This window comes from Lynx canadensis, chromosome C1 (assembly GCF_007474595.2).
Source record: "Lynx canadensis isolate LIC74 chromosome C1, mLynCan4.pri.v2, whole genome shotgun sequence".
NCBI classification, from domain to species: domain Eukaryota; kingdom Metazoa; phylum Chordata; class Mammalia; order Carnivora; family Felidae; genus Lynx; species Lynx canadensis.
The window spans coordinates 24,162,940-24,189,214 of record NC_044310.1 but is presented as its reverse complement, the minus strand read 5'-3'; the positions used below and the strand labels follow the sequence as shown (position 1 = coordinate 24,189,214).

At 48.1% G+C, this 26,275-nt stretch overlaps 1 protein-coding gene across 1 annotated transcript; it reads left to right on the top strand.

Annotated features, from left to right (window-relative positions):
• The first annotated feature begins 690 nt into the window (after window positions 1-690).
• BSDC1 (BSD domain containing 1) lies at window positions 691-26,275 on the top strand. Its single transcript, XM_030323679.2, has 11 exons — window positions 691-738; window positions 1,005-1,065; window positions 5,943-6,059; window positions 8,949-9,116; window positions 10,770-10,824; window positions 13,435-13,550; window positions 13,981-14,049; window positions 14,211-14,289; window positions 15,589-16,068; window positions 22,600-22,703; window positions 24,161-26,275. Exons 1-11 carry the CDS (start codon window positions 728-730, stop codon window positions 24,191-24,193), a joined length of 1,293 nt encoding a protein of 430 aa, XP_030179539.1. The 5' UTR covers window positions 691-727; the 3' UTR covers window positions 24,194-26,275.

The window sequence follows — 26,275 nt, the reverse complement described above, 5'->3', positions numbered from 1 at the left end:
ACAGGTAGCAGATGCAGAAAGTTTCTGTCTCTGTCTCCCTTTCACAAGTCAATCCACATTCAGCTCCAGTTCAAAAAGTTCTGATTTGGGCTATCAAAAGTTGACGTAGGTGAATGTGTGTCTATCTCCTTAATATCCTCAGAGCCCCTCGAGAAGACTCATGGAAGTTAACTGTGATGAAATTTTCTCCACACACCTGCAGACCGTAGCCCAGGGCTCCGCTCTGCGCTTGTTGGATTAGCCCGAAGAGACCCCAAGCAGCTGTTACGCGGCTTGTTTCACAAAGGGGGGTGGTCCTAGACCTGAGCTCTAGGGTCCAGACTTTCGAGCTCCAGCCCCGCTGCCTCCCTTTCTCCGCTCCGCTCCCGCGCCTTCGCGGTCCAGCTAGAGGGACGAACGTGGCCCTTAGCAGCCACCGTATCCGATGTACGTTGATTAAAAAGTAGTTGTTGTAGGGGGGTAGGGCTACCGCTGGGGAGTGGACCCTGAGAACCGAACTGAGTGAGGATTGGGCCAAGAGTCCAGAGGCGGAGTTGAAGGGCGAATTGTAGACGGACACTGGACGGAGCTCAAGGAGGCGGGGCCCAGTAGTGGACCGGAGCGGAGATTGGGCTGGGGGCGGTGTCAGCGCGAGGATTGGGCCCAGCGCTCCGGGGCGGTGCCTGAGGGGGCGGTGCCGTGTCGGAAGTCAGAGGTCAGTAAATAGTGGTGATGTCATGCGGGCAAGATGGCGGAAGGGTGAGCCCGTCATCCTGCTCTCCGGCGTTGGGGCCTGAATTCTCTGAGGGCCGGGGTGCTGGGCCAGGGTCCCCGTGGGGAGCAGAAGGCCAGCGCGCGAGTGGACGGAACTGAAAAGGCGGGGTGGAGTCGCAGTGTGAGGGGGGTGGGGAAGCGGTCTGCCAAGTCTCGGCCCGGGGACCACATCTCAGGGGGAAACTGAGACCCGATCGTTGCGCGGGCGAGAGTCGCACCGCAGGGCCGCCAGATGTGTCTGTCTTCCACAGGGAGGACGTGGGATGGTGGCGGAGCTGGCTGCAGCAGAGCTACCAGGCAGTCAAGGAGAAGGTAAGCCGGGCCGGCGCCCTTCCTCCGGCAGGGCCTCGCTCCACCTCACTGCAACCAGGTCCGAGCGGCCCCGCCCGACCTACGTGGGCGCCAGGCCGTCGAGATGAGGCCCACCGAGCTCTACTGTTATACCTTATCGGTGTAAGGGAGGACTGACCCCGACTCAGGCCAGTGTGACAGTAGCCACGGTGAAATACATGTTGGTTTAAAGGCTGGCGCGACACTTTTGTAGGAATCCATAGGAAGAGCAGTTTATTCCAGCTCAGGAAATTCACAGCTTCGTAGAAGAGAGAACATTTGATCTAGGCCCTGAAGAAGAACTCTAGCGACAGAAACTTACTGCTCTAGTCATTCGGGTATTAGAATGGCACAGCCAGCACTCTCTGACAGGTCCTGAGGATAAGCTGCAATCCTGGGCCTCACGAAGCTCAGTCTAGCAGGGAGGCAGCAACAATCCCTGTGGGATGAGTGAGGCTCTGCTCTACCAATGGACAATGCTGTTGTGTGTTTCTGTACCCTTCCGTGCTAGTTTGTCAAAGCGGGCCCCAGTGAATTGTGGAAAAAAGTTAATTACCGTTTACCTCAGGGAATTGGGGTGAGTCCTGCTTCAGGGCAGACTCGGGGAGGCTTCTGATCTCGGTTAAATCAGTCCTCTACTCTGGGAGCATTTTAATACCTCCTTCAGCCTATGCAGTCCTGGACAGCCTCTCAGCTACAGCCTAGCAAATCTAAGAATGCCCTGAGTTGTTTACGTTGTTGATAAGCACGAGGAGAATTTCACAAGGAAGTTTAATTGAAGAGACCTCAAAGAAGGTCACTTCCATTGAGCGACCTCTTGGAAGGAGAGTCTGGCGTTCATTCAGCAGGTGTGCGAGGGGCTCCTGTGTGTTTCTCTCAAGGCTGGTCTTACCATAACTCATGAAAAATAGATAGTTGGTTAGCTTTCTATCTTCGTTCTTGGGGAACTCCCAGTTTGAAGCAGGGGTGTGGACGTTGTTTCTGCCTTTGACAGTTACCCCATTCAGAAAGAGGACTTAATCTCCCTCTCAGCTGCTTACTGTTAGACCAAGTTGAGCAAGTTATTTAACCTTTCTAGGCCTCAGTTCCTCATCTGCAAAATGGGAGTACTGATTATACCTACCTGATAGTATTGTAAGGATTGAGTGATAATGTGTAAAGCACCAAGGACAATGCTTAGCACACAGTAAATAGTATATAAGCTGGAGTTATTTTTACTAAGTCCTGAGGAGGGTGATGGGGAAATCCCTTAAACACCACCCATCCATTTTTACTTCCATTTTTTTTTTCTTGGTCTTGCAGTGCTTTCCTGGCCTTGCCTCCTTCCCCCTTCCCATCCTGGCTCCATCTGGACGACTCAATTCCCAGGACCCTCAGTTCCCTTGCACCCCTTAGCGTACTGCCCTGGAGACAACAGTTTGAGATGGTGCTATAATCTACCTTCCTGTGCATCTTACCTCATCCTATAGTGTACGCGTGTGCTTGCATTTACCCACAGACAGTGATAGAGAAAGTCATATTGCTCTTTGGCCCAACCACAGATTCACCAACCTTACTCAGGCCTGAGCAACACCCAGCAAGCTTTTCCAGTCTCTGATATGCTTTTCTTCCCCCTTGCCTTCAGAAACTTTCCCCAAACCTAACTCTTCCTCAAGTCCACTGTTCAACTGCTGCTTCTTTTACCTCTGGGAGACAACCTCATCTCCTACTGTTTATAATTTGAGATCAACAGCGTGATCTCTCATGACTCCGTCCCCATCCCTGCAGCTACCACATACAAGCTTATCTGTAAACACACTCAGCTTCACCTACCGCTTGCCAAATCCAGGGGGTGGTTTTGAGCCCTTATCTTCCTGGACCTTTCTGCTGCATTTGACACTAGTGATCACTCCCTCTTTCTTGAAACTCTACTCCTTTGGCTTTGTGGCATGCTTCTCTCTCAGTTCTCCACATCTCCAGGCTTTTCTTTCCCGACTGTCTCATGACTTCCCCTTCCTGCGCCTTAAAAGTATAGTGTTTGAGGGGTCTTGTCCTCCGCTCACTGCTCTGTTCACTCTACAAACGCTTCCTGGGTGACCTCCTCCATTTCCATGATGGAGTGACTCCTAGTCCTTTACTCTGAACTTCAGTGTTTGAGAATAGCTGCTGATGGACAACTATCCAGATACGCCACACATGCTACAGGACCGAAATCATTGTCATCACCCTCTCTCTAAGCGGGCTTCCCCTTTGGCATTTTCTCCCTCAGCTGGCAGCCCTGCATCCACCCAGGCACCTAGTTGAGCAGCCAGTGGCCCTTCCTTGACTCTTTTTTGCCCTCAGTCAACACATCCATTTAATCACCAAATCTACCTTTTTTGACGAATATTTCTTGAACCAGTCCCATCCTTTCATCCTGACCAGCACTGTCCTTATTCATATTCTGTTTTCTTTTCCGGACCATTGCAGCAGCAGCCTCCTGACTGGTTTTCCTCTGTCTTCTACTCTTGTCGCTTTTGGACCCGTCCATGGCACTCCATGCCAGTGACTGGAGTGACCTGTGAAAAAGGCAAAGCTCATCATGTCCCACCTCCTTCAAACCCTTGATGGCTCCCCATTACCCTCAGGGCTGACCAGGCCCTCCATAGTTGCCCTTGGCAACCTCTCCAGCTTTATTCGAAACCAGTTTTGCTTTACCTTTTATGTTTGTTAGGACTGAAATGCACATGGGCTTCGGTAAGCCCTATGCCCTACTATGCCCCAGGCAGGCTTCCTTTGCTGATTCCTGCTCATTCTTTAGGGCTCAGTCCAGGCTTCCCTTCACCAAGTCTTTCCAACTTCCTGATAATACACTGGTCACCACTCTGCCCTTGTATATCAACACTGTTATATGAACATTTTGCCAGTAGACTACGGTCTTCTTGAGGGCAGGCACCATGTCTGTTCATATTTGTCCCCTCAGAGCTCACAGTCTAGTGACAGCCATTTATCAAATGATCATGCTAATGGTTATTTAAAATTGCTCCGGTACATGTAAATTTAACAAGCAAATTTAAGCACCTGCTCTATGCCGCGTTCTGTGTCACATACTGGGAAAGCATCAGTGAACAAAAAGCACAGGTTCTGTGCTCAGTTTATCCAGGAAGCTAGACTTGGGACGGGTAATCATAATCTACAGTATGACAAACATTAGAGAACATTCAGGTGCCCTGGGAACATGAAGCAGGGACCCAACCTAATCTGAGGTGGCATCAGGGAAGCTTCTCCAGGGAAGTGACATTTAAGCATAGATCTGAAGGAGAAACCAGAATTAACCAGTTGAAGGGGTTTATTTGTTGTGTTTTTTTCACTTCTTTGTTTGGAAGAGTTAGAACCATATGTTCTAATACCATGAAGGTAAGGAAGATGCTAGAGCATCTGAGAAACGTGCGGAAAGCCAACTAGAGCTCAGTGAGGAACGCAGTGGTAGAGGATGAGGGCCAGAGATGAGATTATATGGGCCTTGTAAGTGAAGGGAAAGATGGTGTACTTGCTCATAGGACACTATGGGCACTGTAGAATGTAAAGCAGGGGCAACCTGGTCTGCTCTGACTTCCAAAGCTCCCAGCAGTGTCACAAGGAGAAGGCAGTAGAGGTATCTGATACAACCTGCGAGGAGTCCATTCGACAGAGCAGGCTGGCCTGGACCAGGATGGAGAATGGCAGAGTGGATGGAGATAGAAAATAAATGGCCCCTCCACTCCAATTACAGAGTCCTGAGTCTGAAATGGAGACATGATTCCCACTCCCAGAGAAGCTTCTTGCTGATAGATGAGACTACCGCATTTCATCCCAGGCTGATGAAAACCAGAAAAAAGTCACCAGAACCCTCAAAAATGCAAAAATAAATAAATAAATAAATAAATAAATAAATAAATAATAAATAAATAAATAAATTCAGGTGACTCTCCATGTGCAAAATGAGGGGGCTTGCCAGGGGAGCACAGAGGTAGTTTGGGAAGGTACCCCAGAGTGGGTAAGGATGAAACAAAGCAGGGCAACACTCAGACCAGGGCCGAGGGCCTGCTCTCTCAAACCTGGTCTGAGTGCAGGGTGAGCAGCAGGTCGGCCTGACAGAAGCAAATATTCATTCTGCCCGAAGGATCTCTATGGATGAATAGAACCCTAGAATGGTAGAAGCAAGACTTGAGAGGCAATCCAATCCAGTATTTCTCTCAACACCCCCTTTGTGGAATGTAAAAACCACACACCTTTTTTTCCGGTATTAAATTGCCAAGAATCGCTCATAAACGCTTTCTCAACTATTACTGTCACTAGTACAACATGTTTATTTAGTTTTTCAGACAAATAATTTCACATACTGCCTCATATTTCAACTGAACTTCCCTGTAATAAAAAATAAATAAAAATGGAAACACTTTCCCTTGATAAAAAAAAAATCACACACCTTTTCTTCAGGTTACTTGAAATTTGAAACAAATGTCACGACTTAAAGGATTTCAGAGCAATGCATCGGAGTCTGTTTCGTTTCCGGACTGTGTGCACCCCCTTCCCCAGTCTGCTCTTGAACCACCGATTTAGTGTACCTCCCTCAGGAGAAAACTGAAACTAGATGAGTTACTTGTGGCCACAGAGCTTATAAAGGTCAGGGCTGAGTCTCATCCCGATTCTCAGAGCTGCAGGGAGTCCCTCTGTACTCTCTGCTGTTCGGTAATCCCAGGTCATGGGATTGGGACAGGCAATCATTGTTTCTGTGCTGAGGCTTCCCATGTCACTTGAGGTTTCCATGTGTCTGTCTGGGATAGAAGCAGCCCCGGGAACAGGAACAAAGGGTAGTGGAGCCAGCTGGCTCTGTCATCCCTCTCTTGTCTTCCCCGTAGTCCTCCGAAGCCTTGGAGTTCATGAAGCGAGACCTGACAGAGTTCACCCAGGTGGTCCAGCATGACACGGCCTGCACCATTGCAGCCACAGCCAGTGTGGTCAAGGAGAAGCTAGCTGTGAGTACTCCCTTCACGCTCTGAGTGACTGTCCTTCACAGCCTGATACCCCAACCTTTCCAACCTTTCTACTATTAAGTGATTGTTTTTCCCCCATAGGCTCCCACTTTGAAAGAATTATGTCTGTCAAGCAAACAAGCTATATAGAATAAGTATTAATAAGCTCTCCCATTTCTGTATTGTTTTAGCAAATGTTTTCCTTCTGGCAAAGTCATTCACTGTAGACAGTTTAGAAAATACACGTAAGTAAAAGAAAAAGAAAGACCTAGTTCCATCTCCCAGAGGTAACGACTGTTAATATTTGGGGAGTATGTTCCTCGTTCTTTTTCACTTTGTCCACTTTCTTTTTCAAAACTGGAATCAACTGAATATCACGGTTTATAACCTACTTTCTGGCTTAATCATTGCAAACCTCATTCTCCAGCATCATAAATGGCTTGTTACTTTGTTCTGTAGGTTTAACCAGTTCCTAGTTTCCTATTTCATTTTTTCTGGTACTGGATAAACAGAGCTACAGTAAACATTCTGATTGCTAAATCTTTGGCCTTCATATTTTCTTTATAATAAAATATTAGAAGGGATCATACGGTGAGTACAGTTGTAGGCCTTTTAATATTTATTGCAAAACTACCTTCCAGAAAGGTGGTGCCAACTTCTATTCTTACGGGCCCTGTTTTTATTAATCAAAGATGTGTGGCAGAATCTTCTTGTGAGATAGGATTTAGATTCTAAAGTGAGTGTGAAAAGTGAAAATAGTGTATGGTTGGCTATCCCTGCAAAGCTCAAGCTTCTGATGAAGTATAATATATAGGTTTTGCATGAACAGTTTCTCCTTTAGTATTGGGGAAGTTGCACTTTCTTCATCTGATCTCCAGCTGAATCAGTTGCCTTGAGATTAGAAGCCATGTTATAAAAAACATGTTTTGGAGTTCTTTTAGCCAACCTTAATTTTGTTGACTCCTCTTGTAAAATACTGTCTGCAGGCTAATCACAGCTACTCATGAGCATGAGCAGGAGTGACAGATAGTAATCCTGCTGAACTGCTAGGGTCCAGCCAGCAGCAGAGACACCACTCATTTTTTCCGTTTATTTATTCCTTTTTAAAATTTTACTTTTATTTTTTTTTAAAGTTTACTTTGAAAGAGAGCACAAGTGAGGGAGGAACAGAGAGAGAGAATCCCAAGCAGGCTCTGCACTGTCAGCACAGAGCTCAATGTGGGGCTTGAACTCACAAACTGTGAGATCGTGACCTGAGCTGAAATCAAGAGTTGGACGTTTAACTGACTGAGCCACCCCAGCGCCTCTTTTTCTTTTCTTTCCTTTTCTTTTCTTTTTCCTTTTCTTTTCTTTCCTTTTCTTTTCTTTTCTCTTTCTTTGTTTCTTTCTTTTCTTTCTCTCTTTCTCTTTCTTTTCTTTCTCTCTTTCTTTCTCTTTCTTTTCTTTCTCTCTCTTTTCTTTCTCTCTCTCTCTTTCTCTCTCTCTTTCTCTCTCTCTTTCTTTCTCTCTTTCTTTCTCTCTCCTTTCTCTCTCTCTTTCTTTCTTCTTTAGTGTTTATTTAGTTATTTATTTATTTTTGAGAGAGACATCCAGCAAGCAGGGGAGGGGCAGAGAGAGAGTGGGAGAGAGAGAATCTCAACCAGGCTCCTCACTGTCAGTTCAGAGCCTGATGTGGGGCTCCATCTCAGGAACCGTGACATCATGACCTGAGCCAAAATCAACAGTCGATCGCTTAACCAACTCAGCCACCCAGGTGGCTATTTATTCCTTTTTTTTTTTCATTTGACAAATATGATTGTATATCTGTGCTAGCATGTGCCAGGCATGCTGATAGATTCCGGGTGTAAAATGCTTGGATAGCCTAATCAGGAGTAAATGCTATGGTTTCCATGAGGTTTTTAGAGCCTGGCCCTGTCAGCATCCTATTTCTGCTTGTTCAAGGATATCCCGGCCAGTGTGGCTCAAGCTTGGTGTCCCACTTGCCCCTTCTAGACAATGCATACGTTGGCCCTCAGCTGGTCCCAGGTTTGCGTCTAGGCAAGGATACGTGTTCTCATCCTGCCCATGTATCCCCGGTCTTTCATAGAGAATGTTCTACTTCCTGAGCAACAATGATGATGACATTGTGATATTACAGTACTGCTATTTAGTAGATGTTTGTTTTATGCCAGGCTTGTACATGCCTGATCTTTTTTATTTTTCACAGCAGCCCTCTGAAGGAAGTCTGTTTGTCCTAATTTTACAGATCAGGAAGCTGACTCAGAGGGGGTTAGGTCTCCAAAACTAGTACCTTTCCCACCACTCCACCCACAGGTCCCCTTCCCCAAGAGTGTGTACAGCATGCATCCTATCCTGCCCATTTTTTTAAATGTTTACTTATTTATTTTGAGAGAGAGAACAAGTGAGCATGAGCAGCAGAGGGGCATAGAGAGAGGGAGACAGAGAGTCCCAAGCAGGCTCTTTGCTGTCGCGCAGAGCCCACCTCAGGACTCGGTCCCACGCACTGAGAGATCGTGACCTGAGCCGAAATCCAGGGTCGGATGCTCAACCAACTGAGCCATCCGAGCATCCCCTCTCCTGCCAGTTTTTGATCAGTACGACTAGCCTTGAAATTTTGATGAAACAGCCAGTCAGGGAGTTCTGCTCTGACTATATAGGCCTACCGGGGTCCTGTTCCACACCCTCTTCTGGTGTCTGGGGACCCTAGCCACTTCTGTCCTTCTCCAACCTCAGAGATGGGGTAAGAGGCCATGAGCACTTCCTGGTCCCTACACAGGGATGCTTCACCCCTGATGCTTCCTTTGCCCCTGATGCTTTACCCCTCAGTACCCCAAACTCTAACTTGCAGCCTGCTCCTGGGCCACTTGTTTCCTCTTCCGCTTCTCTCTGCAGACTGAAGGCTCCTCGGGGGCAACAGAGAAGATGAAGAAGGGGTTGTCTGACTTCCTAGGGGTGATCTCCGACACCTTCGCTCCCTCACCAGACAAGACCATAGACTGCGATGTCATCACCCTGATGGGCACACCCTCTGGCACAGCTGAGCCCTATGATGGCACCAAGGTATTCATTAGCAGCCTCCCCTGCAGGTGCCTAACAGCACTAGATGCCATCTTCCAATGTGCACTCATAAAAGCAGTATGTGTTCAGGCCAGAAAATAAATATGTGTGTATAACTATACTGGAGAATAGTACTAATCAAGAAGATAATTATCGCTAAATCCATAATCCCATCACTGAAAGAGAACCACTTATTTCTTGTTTGGCTATAACCTTTCATTTCTTTTTGTTTACAAACATTGGTAAAGATAGTTTGAACTCTTTCTTTTTAACAAAAAAAGCACTTTATACATCGAATTTTATAACCTGCTGTAAAAACATATATAAAAAATATCAGCATCTTTCTTACCATCCTTTTAATTATTTACATTCTTGCAAGTGAACAGAGCATAATTATTCCAGTCATTTCTGTAGTGCTGCTCTTGGGGAGTCCTTTCAGCTTTCAGCCTTGATAAGGAATGCTGTACAGGTATGATCTTCTCCCCGTTTGGGTTAAGGCTGATTTCCAGTGGGAATCAACGTATGGGGGGAGGATGTCTTCAGAGCACGTAGATCAACAACAGTGGTAGCGTATTTCTTCCACATTTTATCTTCTCACATTACTTCTTCACGGTTCATGGAGTGTTTTCTCCTAAATTCACAGCGTGATGTCACACCAGGTTGGCATTGAATTTCCTTTCCAAACCTACTGATTTGTCAAGCATATCTGCCAGCACTAGTATCAATACCACCACTTAGTGGACATTTGAGTGGGAGTGTGAAATTTCCTAAATTGTAGGATTTTAAATTCTAACAGCTGTAAGTCACCAAAGCCACTTGCTGAAGCTCTAACGCAGACAGCTGGCCTTTGCTCCACGTAACATTGAGGAGGGGAGGTGGGGTCTTCTGTTGACCAGCTAAAGTTTGCCACTCCTGTGGCCTTACCGGGAACACGGCAGATAATTCACTCGGCAGACTGGCTATGGAATTAAGAAATTCTTGGGGCGCCTGGGTGGCTCAGTCGGTTGAGCGTCCGACTTTGGCTCGGGACCTGGTCTCACGGTTCGTGAGTTCAAGCCCCGTGTCACGCTCTGTGCTGACGGCTCAGAGCCTGGAGCCTGCTTCCGATCCTGTGTCTTCTTCCTCTCTCTCTGCCCCTCCCCCACTCGTGCTCTGTCTTTCTCTGCCTCTCAAAAATAAAGAAACGTAATAAAAAAAAAAAAGAAGTTCTTGATGAATGCTTTTAATTTGGGGAGATACATTATTTCAAATTTTGCCCATGAATTTGGACTTTATTAGTGTATTTGCACTAATGTTTTTCAGGTTTCACACAATTCAAAAGCATTTTATACATACAAGTTTATAGCCTGCTTACACTGTATCTTAATTCCCCAAGTGGAATACTAGGGGAGACCATTTTTCCAGGAGCCTCAGTTTTTCACTCCTAGCCCAGTATTCCCCTTTCTAGCCATGGGCAAGCTGACAGGTGCCCTGTGGGGTCTGGCAGCCAGCAGGGGAGAGGCTGGGTTGAGGCTGATTTCCAAATGGGAATAAATGTACAGGGGAATGATCAGTCTCTGAGCACCTAAATCAACAACAATGGTAGACTATGCTGTCAGAGAGGGGGTGCTTTCTCCACCTAGCACTCCAGAATTTTCTGTTCTTTATTTCTTACAGGCTCGCCTCTACAGCCTGCAGTCAGACCCAGCAACCTACTGCAATGAACCAGATGGTGAGGGGGTAGCGGTGAGGGGGAGGCTTGCAGGGAAGGGAGACCACGGGAGTCTGGGATGAGCACCCTGTTGGTCTCTAGTAGCAGTGGCCCAGCACCTCCTGTGTGGAGAGACCAGAGTGGGACTAGAGTGTACCTTACCTGTGGTAGGATGGGTTGACAGTCCCTTTTCCTCCCTGAACCCAGACTGTGTTCATCTCTGCAGTCTGCAGAGACTTTGCTCCGCTCCCTCATTCTCAGCTCAGGCTCCATCCCAGCCCTGCTGCCCTGCCTGCCTTCTCTTTGGCGCTTGTTTGCCAAGCCCCTCTCATGCAGCAAGCCCCAGGCTGGGAACTGGAGCTCAGAAATTAGTCAAACCCTCACCCCAGTGCAGACCTCCAGGAAAAAACCTGCTGTTAGGAAAGAGAGACAGGAAACAATGAATAAAGCAAGGATAGTAGAGGTAGAGTGACTGTTTCCACAGAAAGGTGGGGGCAGTGGGAACCCAGAAGGGAAGCACCCGGTGCAACCTGGGGAACCTAGGATGTGACACTTACGTTGAGTTTTTAAGGATAAATTAGAAGTAAACTAGTTTGGGGGGCGCTTGGCTGGCTTAGTTGGTGGAGGTTGCCACGCTTGATCTCAGGGTTATGAGTTCAAGCCCCACATTGGGCGTGGAGCCTACTTTAAAAAGAAAAACAAGTAGACTAATTTTGTTTTTAGCAGTGGGGGAAGGTGTTCAAGCATGGCAGTAGGACATTTTAAGGTCCTGCATTTGAGAAGTCTAGATTAAGGGGTGAATGTGAGGGAGGGATGGCAATGAGAGCTGCTGGTGGGGGCTGGATTGGAAGGGCTTTGGGTGCCAGACTATGCAGTTTGAAGTTTTGTCCTAAAAGGCTCAAAGTAGTAGTTCTTAACTTTTTTTTTAGTCACAAAGGCCTGTAAAAATCTGTTGAAAATGACAGGCCCTCTCTTCACAAAATTTTATTTATTTATTTATTTACTTACTTACTTACTTACTTACTTAGAGAGAAAGAGCACAAGCAGGGGAGAGGGGCAGAAGGTGGGGGGGAGAGAGAGAGAGAATCCCAAACAAGTTCTCCATTCAGTGCAGAGCCTGGGCTCGATCCCATGACCCGAACTGAAAGCAAGAGTCGGACGCTCAACCAACTGAGCTGCCCAGGCACCCCTCTCCACAAAAATTTATAATGCCATATGGGAGGTCTTTGACCCTCTGTGAAGCCCATGCTTGGACCCTAGCTTAAAAAGCCCTCCCTCCAGGGGAACCTGGCTGGCTCAGTCAGTGAAGCAAATGACTCTTGATCTCACGGTTGTGAGTGCGAGCCCCACATTGGGTATAGAGTTTACTTAATAAAAATAATAATAAAAAATTAAAAATAAATAAAAAGTCCTCCCTAGAGAACTATTGAAGTGTTTTGAAGCCTGAGGTGATCAGATTTTGTATTTTGTAAAAGAGCCATCAAGCATAGAGAAAGATAGAAGATGGGCAGACTGGGTAGGAGGCTTGGCAGGAATCCCCACGTCAGAGCTAAGTCCAGAACCCAGGGAGTGGCAGGTGGAATGAAGAATGAGGTGTGGAAGACACCGAGGAGGTGGAACCCAGGGCGATCAGATAAAGGAGGAGTCCAGGACAGCACCCAGGGTTCTGGTGGATAACTAGGTGGGACAGTTTAGGGATGGAAGAAAATGAGCACACGTTGCATTTGCTGCACCTGAGCTGATAGAAGTTTCCAGAGGACACCTGGACCCCTGGCTCTGGAGCCCAGAAGGGTAGCCTGGGCTGCAAAGACAGATTGAGGAGTTGTTGGGGGAGGGAGAGGTTAAAACTTGTGGCTTAGTAGAGGTTATCTTAGGAGAAAATAGAGAATGGGAAGACATAAGGAGAGGAAAAAAGAGGAGCCACTGAAGACTCACATGGAACAACTGGAAAGGTGGGAGGGGAATCATAGAAGACTGAGAAGCCAGAAGAGAAGAGGGCGTCACGAGGACGACAGTGGCTCCCAGGGTCAGAAGCCGGACTGGTCACATGAGAGAGGGCAGAGAAGTAGCCTTTATTTTTGTTTTTTAAGTTTATTTATTTTTGAGAGAGAAAGTGTGTGTGTGCATGCAGGAGTGGGGAGGAAAGAGGGAGAGAAAAAATCTCAAGCAGCCCCATGCTGTCAGCATGGAGCCTGACAGGGGGCTAAATCCCACAAACTGTGAGGTCATGACCTGAACCAAAATCAAGAGTCAGACGTTCAACTGACTGAGCCAGCCAGGTGCCCCAGGAAGTAGCCTTTAGACTGGCAACATGGGGGTCCCTGGGGACCTGAGAACAGTTTCGGAGAGGAGGGCGTTCAGTAGCCAAGTGCAATGGGCTAAAAAGCAAGCAGCATGAGAACATGCAGATTGTAGCCCGTTCTAGAGATCACTTAAATGCTATGCCGTGATACCAGTGGGGCCTACCCACCCCTTCACCCTTCCCGACCCCCCACCTTTGGCCAAATGGCTTTGAAAAAAAACCTTAAGCTTTCCTCACTGTCCATGTCCAGGCTTAGATATGTTTTCTGTAGGCCCGGTGTTCTTTCTCCAGACCCAAAAAACTGACCATCAGTGTCTGTCCCTCTGCAGGGCCCCCGGAATTGTTTGACGCCTGGCTTTCCCAGTTCTGCTTGGAGGAGAAGAAGGGGGAGATCTCAGAGCTCCTTGTAGGCAGCCCCTCCATCCGGGCCCTCTACACCAAGATGGTGAGGGCCCAGCTGGCAGGACTTTACCCAGCTTCAGCTTGAGGTGTCAGGAGGTGGGAGGCACATATCTAGCTAGAGTCACTGCAGTTACCTGGCCCAGAGAGCAGTCTGAGACCCTCTAGAGCCAGACCAGCCAGGTCCTGAGCCAAGACTCTACATGGGCAAAGCTGATTTGCCAGGCTTCTGGCAATCAGGGGAAAAATGGAAGGGCCAGCAAAACCTGATGGGAATTCTTTTCTCTCTCCTTGGCCAAGCTAGGCCAGGAAAGCGGGTCTGGGGATGGAAGGGTGTTAAGTGCTCTGAGGAAAACCGCTCAGCCACGGAGCCACATCTGAAATCCAGAGCAGCTGGGAGCAGGCTGATAAGGCTGGGGACACAGACCGTACACAACCACTCCCAAAGTCTCATCTCCACTGTCCCCTCCCTCCAGGTCCCAGCAGCTGTTTCCCATTCAGAATTCTGGCATCGGTATTTCTATAAAGTCCATCAACTAGAGCAGGTATGCTGGCCTGGCCTGGGGAGGTCCACTCAGCCCTTGGGGAAGTAGACTGGATTTTGTTGAGGGAAGAAGGGGCACAAGGTACCAAGAGTTCTGGGGTCAGGGCCAGGGTCTGGGGAGAGTGAGCCCTGACTGCTTCTGGCCATCTCCCCCACACTCAGGAGCAGGCCCGGAGGGATGCCCTGAAGCAACGGGCAGAACAGAGCATCTCTGAAGAGCCTGGCTGGGAGGAGGAAGAAGGTAAGAGATATTGAAAGGTGATGGGCAAGTAACAGGTCCTGTGCTGCCTGTAGGGACCATCTGGCCATCTCTGAACACTGGAGAGACCTGGCATGCAGGGAAGCGTAGGGCATGTATACGGCGCTTGTCCATGCTGAGGATAGGCTGAACTAAAAAGGAAAAGTTTGCCTGGGCTGGCGGAATTCCCGGTTTAGGTAAGGAAATCACATGTGTCAGTAGCAACAGATTCCCCTGCCAGCCTATGGGCCAGCCACTTCACAGTCACCTAGGAGGCTTATCAGAATTCAAGATTCCCTTCCCCCCATTCTAAATGAGACTCTGGGGATGTGCCCAAAGTTGTACTTTAAAAAAATTTGGGGGGGGGCGGCACCTGGGTGGCTCCGTCAGTTAAACACCGACTTCGGCTCAGGTCATGATCTCACGGTTCGTGAGTTTGAGCCCCGTGTCGGACTCTGTGCTGATAGCTCAGAGCCTGGAGCCTGCTTCAGATTCTGTGTCTCCCTCTCTCTCTGCCCCTTCTCCACTCGTGCCCTCTCTCTCTCCGTCTCTCAAAAATAAATAAACATTAAATTTTTTAAAAAAATTTTGATGTTTATTTTTGAGAGAGAGAGAGGGAGAGAACGTGAGTGGGGGAGGAGCAGAGAAGGGGAGGGGACAGAGGATCCAAAGTGGGCTCCATGCTGACAGCAGAGAGCCTGACGCAGGGCTGGAACTCATGAACTGTGAGATCATGACCCTAAGCCGAAGTCAGACTCTTAACAGGCTGAGCCACCCAGGCGCCCCCAAACTTGCATTTTTAACGAGCTCCCTTGGTAATGGTTCGTGCCTAGCCAGGTTTGGGAACCACTCGCTTAAGAGCTCAGCCTCCTCTACCTGGTAGCTCAACTTTGGATAGTATGTTGGAGCCACCTGTATGCTATTAACACATTTATTAAGTGGGGGTAAGTTAAAGAAAAGTTCAGTGTCTTGCCCGAGATCACACACTGAGGATAGAGCAGAGCCCAGCCTGAAGCCAGAACTGTCACGTCTTAGCTTTCGAATCCATAATACCGTCTTGGGCTGTGCTGCCAGAAGCTGAGTGTCCACAAGACATATGCTAGGCCTCAGCGTAGGAGAGACTTTGACCAGCAGGGAGTATCTGCAGAGGAACTGTGATGGGGAAAGGGTGAGGAAACTGCACCCTTTAGTCTTGATCAGAGTAAGCTTTGGTGAGAACCTGAGGTCTGTCTTCAGAGAGCTCCAAGGTTGCCTTGGGGCTGACCAGGGTACATAGCCCTCTTTCCTGTTCTCTCTCAACAGAGGAGCTTGTGAGCGACTCACCCACCTCTGCAAAAGAGGCAAAGGTTCCTGTGGCCAAAACCTCCACATCTCCTGAAGGAGGACCTGGCCCCCTGAGCCCCTGTGAAGAGAATCTGATGACTCCGGCCGAGCCTCCAACAGAGGTGACTCCCTCAGAGAGCAGTGAGAGCATCTCCCCCGTGACCCAGATCGCCAAACCTGCCACTGCAGCTGAGGCACCCGTGTTGCCCAAGGACCTGTCCCAGAAGCTGCTAGAGGCATCTTTGGAGGAACAGGGCCTGGCTGTGGATGTGGGTGAGACTGGACCCCCGCCCCCAGCTCAGTCCAAGCCCCACACCCCTGCTGGCCGCCCCAGTGGCCCAGAGCCTAGGCCTCCAGCCAGAGTAGAGACTCTGAGGGAGGAGGTACTCACAGACTTACGGGTGTTTGAGCTGAACTCGGACAGTGGGAAGTCTACGCCCTCTAACAATGGAAAGAAAGGTAAGTCGAGGCCAAAATCCCAGGGAGCAGGGGGGAGGGGGACAAGCAAGAGTTGTTACCCCATAAGGCAGACTTGTCTCTTTAGGATCCCAGAAGCATTTGTGGTGCCAGTTTCCTCACCCTTTCATTTGTGATACTGATGATGGTGACAGCTGCTATCTGTTGAGTATTTATTACCTTATTTCATCCAAGGTGTACATATGCTCTGAAATAAGAGTGCATCTTACAATCATTGGGGTCTTAGGTCCAACAGAATAAGGTTTATGCCATGTCCTGGGCTTAGTGTGTTATATTGCATTTAATTTCTCATTTCATCTCACAGCCCAGTCAGGTCGGTATTATTGCCTTCTTTTATGGATGAAGAAAACGAGGCTCAGAAATGTTAAGTAACTTGCTCAAATTCACATGGCCAGGAAGTGGCAGGCCCAGATTCAGGCCCAGGTCTCTGACTCAGAGCCTATGCCCGTAACTACCACACTGTCCGTTTAGACAATTAAGCCTTACCCTGGGTTGGAAATCCCTGTGTCATTGATTGTCAGGGGTCCTCACCCTTTTTGACCTCAGGAAAGTCATTTAGCCTCCCTAAGCTTATCCCATTATTAGGAGCACGAAATCCACGTGTTTTTTAAACACGTACAGTTTAAAAAAGAATTAAATGAATCCTCATGAACTTGCTGTGACCCAGCTTAAGTTTTAAAGCTTTAGTTTCTTATCTGTATAGTGAAATTTGAGACTGGAGACTCTGACTTTTTGACAAAGGGGAACCTCTCTAATTCTGGGAAGGAAAGGACAGTAAGAGCTCTGGGGTTGACTGTTTTGCCAGAATCCAGAATCCCTCTTCAGAGATAGCTAATTGTCAGCAAGGCCTCTCCTGAAACACACGCACAGTACCAGTCAGCCACGAAACTTGCCCAGCAGGTGAGCCCTGGCCTGCTGGTGCTGAGAGACTGGTTTGCTGCAGTGGAAGGGAAACTGGCCCCACCACACCCCTCCCCTTGCTCCCTGATGGAAACCACAGGGTTTCCAGTTTCCAACACAATGCTTTCCTTCTGGCTCTGATTCAGTGAGGTCATCCATTGAGCTCCTACCTACTCTTTATGAGACACTGAGGAGGGAGGGGCAAAAGCTTCAGTCTTTATGATGAAACATGAAGCTGTATGGGGCAGGCTTGATGCTGGAGGAGTTCAGAGAAAGAAGGAAGGCTCCAGGCATCAGCGGTTGGTTTACTGAGGAGACAGGCATTGTATAGGAGAGGTGAAGAGTTGAGGGCAGCTGTGGGGCTCAGGGGCCTACAAAGTCCAGATGGCAGAGGCCATGGGCAGGAGAAGTGGTGAGTAAAGCCCACTTTGCTGTATTATCTCCCAGGAGAGGGACGAATAAGAAGGGTAGATGGGTTAACTCAGAAGCAGAACTTAAGAACTTAAAATCTTAGCCAAACTTGGAACGTTGGACTTGGTGCCATAAAGCGGCAGGGCGTGCTGCTGACATTAGATGCCTGACCTGTACGAAGAGCCTCGCGTACAGAGGCTAAGGGCTCAGGCTCTGGGGTTTGAACAGTTCTGGGTTCAAATCCCAATCTTGCTCCTAAGCTATGTGACTTCAGAAAAGTTACTGATCTTCTCTAAGCCCCATTTATTCCTCTACAAATTGGGGGTAATTGTTTCACAATAGGTCCTCAATCAGGGAAGAAATATGAGTAGAGCCCTGCTTTGGGGAAATGATGATGATAAAAGGTACTATCTCTGAGCACTTTCTATATGTCTGTATCACTCTGTGCTAACACTGGATATGCATATCACTTAGTCCTCACAGAAGCCCAAGAGAGGTCTGTGTGATTTCCCGCCCCCCTCCCCTTTTTTTTTTTTTTACTGGTAGGAAACTTGAGATCAACCACCCACTCACTAAGTATTTAGAAAAGCATGAAAAAGTACTTTGGGAAAGTGGAAGAGTAGGTGAGGGACCCAACAGGTGGTATGGAGTTGCTGGCTGGGTGGTACTAAGGGCCCGTTTGAGATAGCAGTCATGAATTTTAAGAGACACCAGTCAGCACTGGTGTACTTTTGTCCAGCTACAGTCAGTAGCTAGGTGCAGGCACAGAATAGATGGGGAGCTGGATTTAACCAGGGTTCAAGTTTAGCCAGGGGAAATCAGTAGAGGAAAAGAAGAAAGTCCACAAGTATATGCAAAAAAGTGATCAGAATTGTGGCTCATGGAATTGGAGCTGGGAGAGGGAAGGAGAGACAGTGAAACAGTTGGATTAAAGAGCCATAGGCTCCAGGGCACCTGGGTGGCTCAGTCGGTTAAGTGTCCCACTTTGGCTCACTCAGGTCATGATCTCATGGCCTGTGAGTTTGAGCCCGATATTGAGCCCCGCATTGGGCTCTGTGCTGACAGCTCAGAGCCTAGAGCCTGCTTCCGATTCTCTGTCTCCCTCTCTCTCTGCCCCTCCCCCCTCACACTCTGTTCCTCTCTCTCCTTCAAAAATAAATATTAAAAAAATTTATTAAAAAAAAATACTGTAGGCTCCATTGGGAATTGGGCTGTGGGAGGGCAGGGTCAGAAAAATGAGTGGTGGGTTGAAATGGGACAAAATGAGATTACGGGGGAGCTGTGGCATAAGCTCTTCATTGCTCTGCTCTGCTGCCTCTGACACTCGGGGGTTTGCAGGAGGGCTGGGTTATCGCTGCCGAAGACCCACCACAAGCAGTCACTTAGTCGGGAGAAGATGGGGCCTTGGACTGACAGGAGGACAGTGGGAACAGAGTAGAGAGAGTGAATCTTAAAAAGAAATCATGAAGGCTTGGAGACGGTGAGTGACTCCGTTTTTCTCTTAGGTCTACATCTTAGATGACGTAAGAGAGGCTTGGTCTCTGGGCACAGCAGAGTCTCTTGGGGTAGGCTAGCCACACAGTCTCCCACAGTCCAGGGGCAGTGGGGCAATCGTTGTCCTTGCAGAGCTGCTTCCCACCTGCATTTTGACCCAAGAGCCATTTAATCTAAGAGCCTGGACTTACCCTGCTCAGGTTCCCTCAGCAGGAGGAGGGGAAGGAGAGACTGAGACAGGCCTATGGCCTGCAAACCAGAGGGTGCCCTGGGCTGAAGGCCCCACTTCACCAATGACTGACTTGAGAGTGGCTTTTGCCTCCATTTCTTCTCTGGGGAAGCAGAGATCCAATTAAACAGAAGAAAATGAGTTAGTTAGTAATCACCTGAAAACTCCCCTTTCTTAAAAAAACAACAAACTCCATCAGGAAATCTTAAATTGTTTTGGCATAGCTCAGTTCTCCGCCACATGCACAGTGTAATGGAGATGTTAGTACTCTTGTGTGAGAGGACAAGATGGTGGGAGGAGGCACATGGCAGATTCTGGTTCTCATCTCTGCCACTCAAAGCCTTCATTTCGTCATCTGAAAACTGGGACTGTTAATACCCACTTCAGAGGGTGGGTGTGAGGTGCTCCAAAACTGTAAGCTGGTACTCTGTTTTCCACCCCTGGAAGGACTGCCCTAACATTTAAAGGCTGAAAAAGAGGGCAACCTGAGGTTAGGGAAAGCGGTCATGGCCATGGCCACACCTCTGAAATGAGGAATCAGCCATAACTCACAGGAAGCCAACACTGACAGCCAGCCAGGTGTGTGCCACCAAAATGTCCTGAAGGCATAGAGAGACTTGGATGCGGAGTCCGAAGAACCTGGTCTTGGTTGCCAGTCTGCCCTGGCTAGCCGTGGGACCACGTGCAAAATTACTGAACTCTGAGACCGTGCCTTTAACGGCCCCCATTTGTTAAATCCCCACTATGTGTATGTGTGTTACATGCACTTCACATTGACACTTCTAATCTTAACACTGTTGGATCTCAAACTGCAGGCCCAGGCCTACAAAGAATCACCCGGGTATCTATTTATAATGCAGAGTTCTGGGCCACCACTTAGACGTTCAGAATCTGAATGAGGGGGAAGGGGAGGCAGGTATCTGCATAATAAGCTCCTCCTGTGGTTCTCTGCAAAGAGGGTGGTTTTATCCTTGTTTTATAAATAGACTGAAGCCCAAAATAACTTACCCAAGACTACACAATAGATAAAAAAAAAAAAGTAAAGATTCCATCCAGGTCTACAGGGCTCCAGAGACCCAGGATGCTTGTGGCTAGGAAGTGAGAACAGAGCAAGACCCCTTATAAGGAGCACAGGGGCAGGGCTTAGGGGAGGTCTCAGAGCCTGGGTGCCTGGTGAGGAGCAAGCTGTACAAGAAACAAGGACGTGTTTACAGGTCGTGCCATTGGGAGATCAGGGACCTACTTTTTTTAAATATGCTTTTAATAGACAAAAAAAGTTACAAAGTAGTATGTGTTCATTATAGAAAAAAAAAAAAACCAAGAAAATTACCCCATGACCTCATCACATGGAGGTAACTATTGTTAGTATTTTTGTGGGTATTTTACACATCTTTTCTCTGTGTACAAGCATCTGTGAGCATATTTTTTTTAATGCTTATTTATTTTTGAGAGAGGGAGAGAGAGCATGAGTGGGGGAGGGGCAGAGGAGAGAGAGAGAGAGAGAGAGAGAGAGAGAGAGAGAGAAAGACACAGAATCCGAAGCAGGCTCCAGGTTCTGAGCTGTCAGCACAGAGCCCAATGCAGGGCTCGAACCCACGAACCACGAGATCATGACCTGAGCTGAAGTCGGATGCTCAACCGAGTCACCCCAGGTGCCCCTTTGAGCATATTTTTTTATTTTTTATTTATTTTTTTTTCAACTTTTTTTTTTAATTTATTTGTTTTGGGACAGAGAGAGACAGAGCATGAACGGGGGAGGGGCAGAGAGAGAGGGAGACACAGAATCGGAAACAGGCTCCAGGCTCTGAGCCATCAGCCCAGAGCCTGACACGGGGCTCGAACTCACGGACCGCGAGATCGTGACCTGGCTGAAGTCGGACGCTTAACCGACTGCGCCACCCAGGCGCCCCTGAGCATATTTTTTTTAATGGACTTATAATACATATACTTTTTTTCTGCATATTCTTTTTTAAAAAACTCTTTTTGTAGTTTTCTTCTTAGTAATAACCTTCACATGGACATTTTTTTATGTTCCCTCTAAGAAGTCCTACCCAAATAACGAATGTTTAGAGCAGTGACTGCTAACCTTAGCAGGCATCAGAATCACCCAGAGCAGGGATGAGTAGACTTTTTCTGTATAGGGACAGATCACAAATATTTTAGGCTTTTGGGGCATACAGTCTGTTAGAACTACTCAGCTCTGCTGTTGTAGCAGGAAAGCAGCCATAGGCGATATGTAAACAAATGGCAAGGGCTGTGTTCCAAAGCTGAATTTCCAAAAACAGGCAGTAGGCTGGATTTGGTCCATGGGCCGTAGTTTGCCAACCTTGGTTTAGAAAAGGGTCCATGAATATCTGTTGGGTGCAAACTCTGTATTCTAGGCACTGGGCACACCTAAGAAAGGAAAACAAAGATCCCTGCCCTCAGGGAGCTCACATTCTAGTTCCTCTATTATTGACAATAAGCATATTAAGTCTAATGATGTAATATGTTCGAAAGTGGTAAATGCAATGGAAAAAAGAATAAAGAGAGCAGAGTGCGGAAGTGGGTTGCAGTTTAAAGTGGGATGGTCAGGGCAGGCCACATTTAGATGGTAGGATTTGAGCAAAGGTGTGAAGGAGGCGAGGAAATTGGCCTGTGGATGTCTGAGGAGAGAGTTCTAAGTACAAGGAACAGCCCATGCAAAGGCCCTAAAGCAGGAATGTGTCTGGTGTGTTTCAGGAGTAGCGAGGTCAGTGTAGGTAGCGTGGAGTGAGTGAAGAGGAAGAGGTTCATTGTTTATGTCTTCTAGAAGATTTCTGTGGCTCCTGGGAGCCTCTGGGCCAAAATGCTTCTTCACTATTTAGTAACTTACTTTTCCTTACTTAATAGTTTTAGGTTATTTTGCCATGCATATAAGTGCTCTACAGCCTAACATTTAAAAGCCACATAATGTTCCATCATGTGACTATACCATTCATTTACTTTTGTAATTCCCTATCAGTGGACTCTCAGGTTTATTTATTTATTTATTTATTAAATGTTTTTATTTATTTTTGAGAGAGAGACAGAGCATGAGTGGGGAAGGGACATAGAGAGAGAGAGAGAGAGGGAGACACAGAATCAGAAGCAGGCTGCAGGCTCTGAGATGTCAGCACAGAGCCCGATGCCGGGCTCAAACCCGCAAACCGTGAGATCATGACCCAAGCCGAAGTCGGACGCTTAACCGACTGAGCCACCCAGGTGCCCCAGGTTTTTTTAAATTTTCATCACTATAATCGCACTACAGTGAACATCCCTTTGGCTAAATCTTTTACTGAATCCAAGATTTTTCCTTAGAATGGATTCCTAAAAGTGGAATCACTGAGCCAGAGTGACAACAGAATGTGAGAGCTTTGATGTATATTTGCCAGGCCCTTTTGAAGAGTGCCATAACCCCCAGCTACAACCTGCTCATACATACCCCTTCCCACCTTTGACTCTGTGGATCGTGGTTCCAGGCTCAAGCACGGACATCAGTGAGGACTGGGAGAAGGACTTTGACTTGGACATGACTGAAGAAGAAGTACAGATGGCACTCTCCAAAGTGGATGCCTCTGGGGAGGTGAGTGGGCCTGGCTGGCCACAGGGAAGCAAGCCCAATGATCCCAGTATTTGAGGACTCCTCCCATCAAGTGCAACTGTCCCCTCAGGGTGGATCCCTGTTCCTGAGATGGCAGCTTCAGGCCCTGAATGGTTTCCGTCAGCAGGCTCTGTTTCCCTTCAGTTCCAGGGTAGATGGTGAGAGAGTACCTGACATTAGCTCTGCGTCAGAGTCACCTGAGGAACTACTAAAAAATGTAGACTCCAAACCTTGCCCCAGATCTTCTGATTCATGGTTCCCAGGGATGGGACCTGAACAGATAGATTCCTGGCCTTGGAGACAAAAGATAGTGTGATCTAGGGCGAGTCACTTAACCTGCGCCTCTGTTTTCCCATCGAAAACAGAATTGATCTTAGAAGCACATAAGCTGTGAGAGGTAATGCATGTAGACATGTTAGGCATCCTGCCTGGGACATGCGAGCTCTCAGTGAGTGTTACTGAAGCCACCACAAAACCCAGTCCAGTTAGAAGCTCAGAGGCCTTATTACTCTAACTCTTCATTACCTGCCAAAATCAAGAAGGAGTCATTTTTGAATGAAAGGCAGGGAAAAAAGCTCTCACAGCTAAGTGGCAAGAGTGAGGCTCCAGCCCAGACATATAACATTCAAGTCAGTGTTACTCCCACTGTTACACAAGAATCACATGATTTCTTCTATCATGTAGCTCATAAACCTGCTATAAAGTGGTAAACAGATTAGAAAGATAGGCAGGGCCTCGTTTTTCATATGGGAAAACTGAAGCCTGGGGAGAGGTAGAGACCTACCCATGAGTACTTTGCTTCTATGACCTCACTATACCCAGGGTAGAGAAGGCCCATGATCCCCTATCATGTCACAGGGGCTTAATGCCTTCTGGGTCTTTGCGACCCTCTGTAAAACCTGGCCACCATATACCCAGGCAGTCATTCTACAACCCATCATACCGGGGATCAGCTGACAGCAGGCCGGTAGAAAGTTCCCTGGAGAGACTTCAGCTGAAGTTAGGGCACTGGAGCCCCTGATGAAGACCCTGTGAGCACCTGCAGTACAGTGCCACCTTGCTTCTGATCACGGGGCCACTCTCAAGTTTTCCTTAAGGGATTGACTGAGTTGGTTCCTGGAAGCAGGATGTCCCCTCCCAGTGTCCAGTGTTGGCTGATGGAAGCATTTCCTTTGGGTCTGGAATGATCAGAGCAGCAGCCCCACCACTCGGACACAGGGCACCTCTGCTCCCAGACGTGTTCCTTAAGACAGTGGTTCACTCTCCTAGGGGGCAAGGTGTGGCCCAAGGGGTGGGGGGCGGGGTGTGCAGGGAGTTGGGGGAGGATGTTTAGGGGAGGGCTGTCTGGAAATGGGGGCAGCAAGGGGAGGCTGGGTCCGGGCTTGACTCAGAGGAGTAAATATGTGTTTGTGCTCTCCGTTATCCCCTCCTGTCCGCAGCTGGAAGATGTAGAGTGGGAGGACTGGGAATGAGGGGCCAGAGCGCGCAGCTCCCCCGCCCACAGAACCTCCCACCCCCTCGCTCACCTCAGCCCAGCCCTGGAAGACACTGACTGAGAATGTCCCCCCAATGGCTTCTGTCAACCAGACCTCTGGGTGGCTCTTTACTGGTCTTTTGGGCCTCTGCTTACATCTGGGAAGGGGCTCACTGAATCCAAACCAGGAACTCTGACTTGTGCCAACCATAGGATGACTCAAAGGGGAGGAGCCCTACCCCCCTCACCAGAAGAGCCTACATTTCTCTGCTGAACGCCCACTGTTCTTGGGGACTCTTGCTGGGAAGTCCCAAGGGGTAACTCTAGCCCTTCTATCTGTGCAGGACCTAAGCACCAGTCTCTTGGAGGAAGCTGAGAGAACACTCTGTCCACCCAAAAGTAGGCAAGGAGGGCCATCCCACCTGTCCTAGCTAGTCAGGGATGGCAAGCACATTTTGGTTCCTATCCCAGTGAGTGAGAGGCATTCGTCTCTGGGAAATTTGCCTCTCTTGGGAATCTCCCCTTCCCAGGCATTTTCCATTCCCAGAAAGGTTCCTTGTGGTTCCAAATCAGAGACCAAACCCCAAGTTCCCACCTCTTCCCTTTCGTCCAGCCCAGGCTGGTATGTCCCCAATGCCTCTCCCAGGGCTTCTTCATGTCAGATGCACCCAAGTCCTTAGCCCAGCTGTGCCACCTGCAAGAGTCTGCTCTTGCATTTCTTCCCCTCCCCAAGAAGGGAGGGGGTCACTTCAGGCCCTTCTGTGCATTGCCTGGCGGGATACCTTGTCCAACCAGCTACCCACCTCGACCCCCCTGTAGCTTAGGACACAAGCCAGCTACCGGCGGTACAGAGCAGCGATCAAAGCTGAGTCCTTACAACTCTGGTAAGCCCAACTTCTCCACCTCAGCCCTTCTGCTGCTTGAAGGGATATGCTGGGGGTGAACTTCTTGAGACTCTTATCAGGCTTCTGCAAAAGCTCTTCTTCCTGAAGACAGACCCGGTCTTTGTGGCTCTCACCCTTTGCTCTGGTAAAGCTATTCCTCTCTTGGAGGACTGAGGGGCTGCAGGAATCCCTGGAGACCCTGGTGCTTCATGATGCTGCTCTGGTGATTCTTGTACATAATCTGGTGTATTCACCAATGATTTAAAGGGATTGTGGTCAGGTACGCCAAGAGAGTGGTGGTCAGTTCCACTTGAAACCTTCAGTGAGGGGGGTGGGATGGAGAGAATCTTTTTTTTTTTTTTTTTTTTTTTTTTGATGGGATGGGGTTTTTCTCTTTGTAATTATTTCTTTAGTTTGATTAACTTTTTGGTTGTTTGTGCAATATTATATATTTTAAATTATAATGCATCTCCCCAGAGTATTTTGTAGCCAGGGAAAGAAAAAAGGAAAACAAACGAACAAAAAAAAAGATTCTAACAGCTGTTAGTTTTGTAATTAAAAAAGAAAGAAAAAAGAACTTTGTCCTGAACCTTTTCCAGACTTGTCGTTAACAGCATTAAAGAGATTCAACAGAAGCTGGAAGGTGTCTGGGGGTCCGTTCTTGTCCCCAACAGCAGTTGCCCTGGAGCCGGGGCGGGATGAACACAGTGCGCAGGGTGGCTTTCTGCTTGGAGCCTGGGGAAGGGGCAGGGATGGTGGAAGTTGGGGGGAAGTCTGGGTCCTGAGGAAACCCCTGGTCCTCATCTCAGACAGCTTAGACTTTGGGATGAGGCAGGGATAGGGCTCCCAACAGGCCTCTTACCAAGACAAGGAGTCAAGAGACCACTTCTGCATTCCCAACGCTTCTGCTTTTATTCGGAAAGGAAGTTGCAGCAACAGTGGCTCCAGCTGCTCTTGGTCATTTTTCTCCTCTCCTCCCCCTGTACATGTATGATTCTGGGGTCTGTTTTTAATTAACTTTAGTAAAACGCCTGTGTGCAAATCACTTGTTAGCTGTAATAAAAGGGAAGTCTGAATGAGACCCTGTGGTTCCACGAAGATATTTCAAGGGAAAGAGAGAGAGAAGGCCGGGGAAGGTGTAGGTAAGTTTTAGGACACAAGTAAACTTAAAGTGTAAAATATATATCACCATTTTA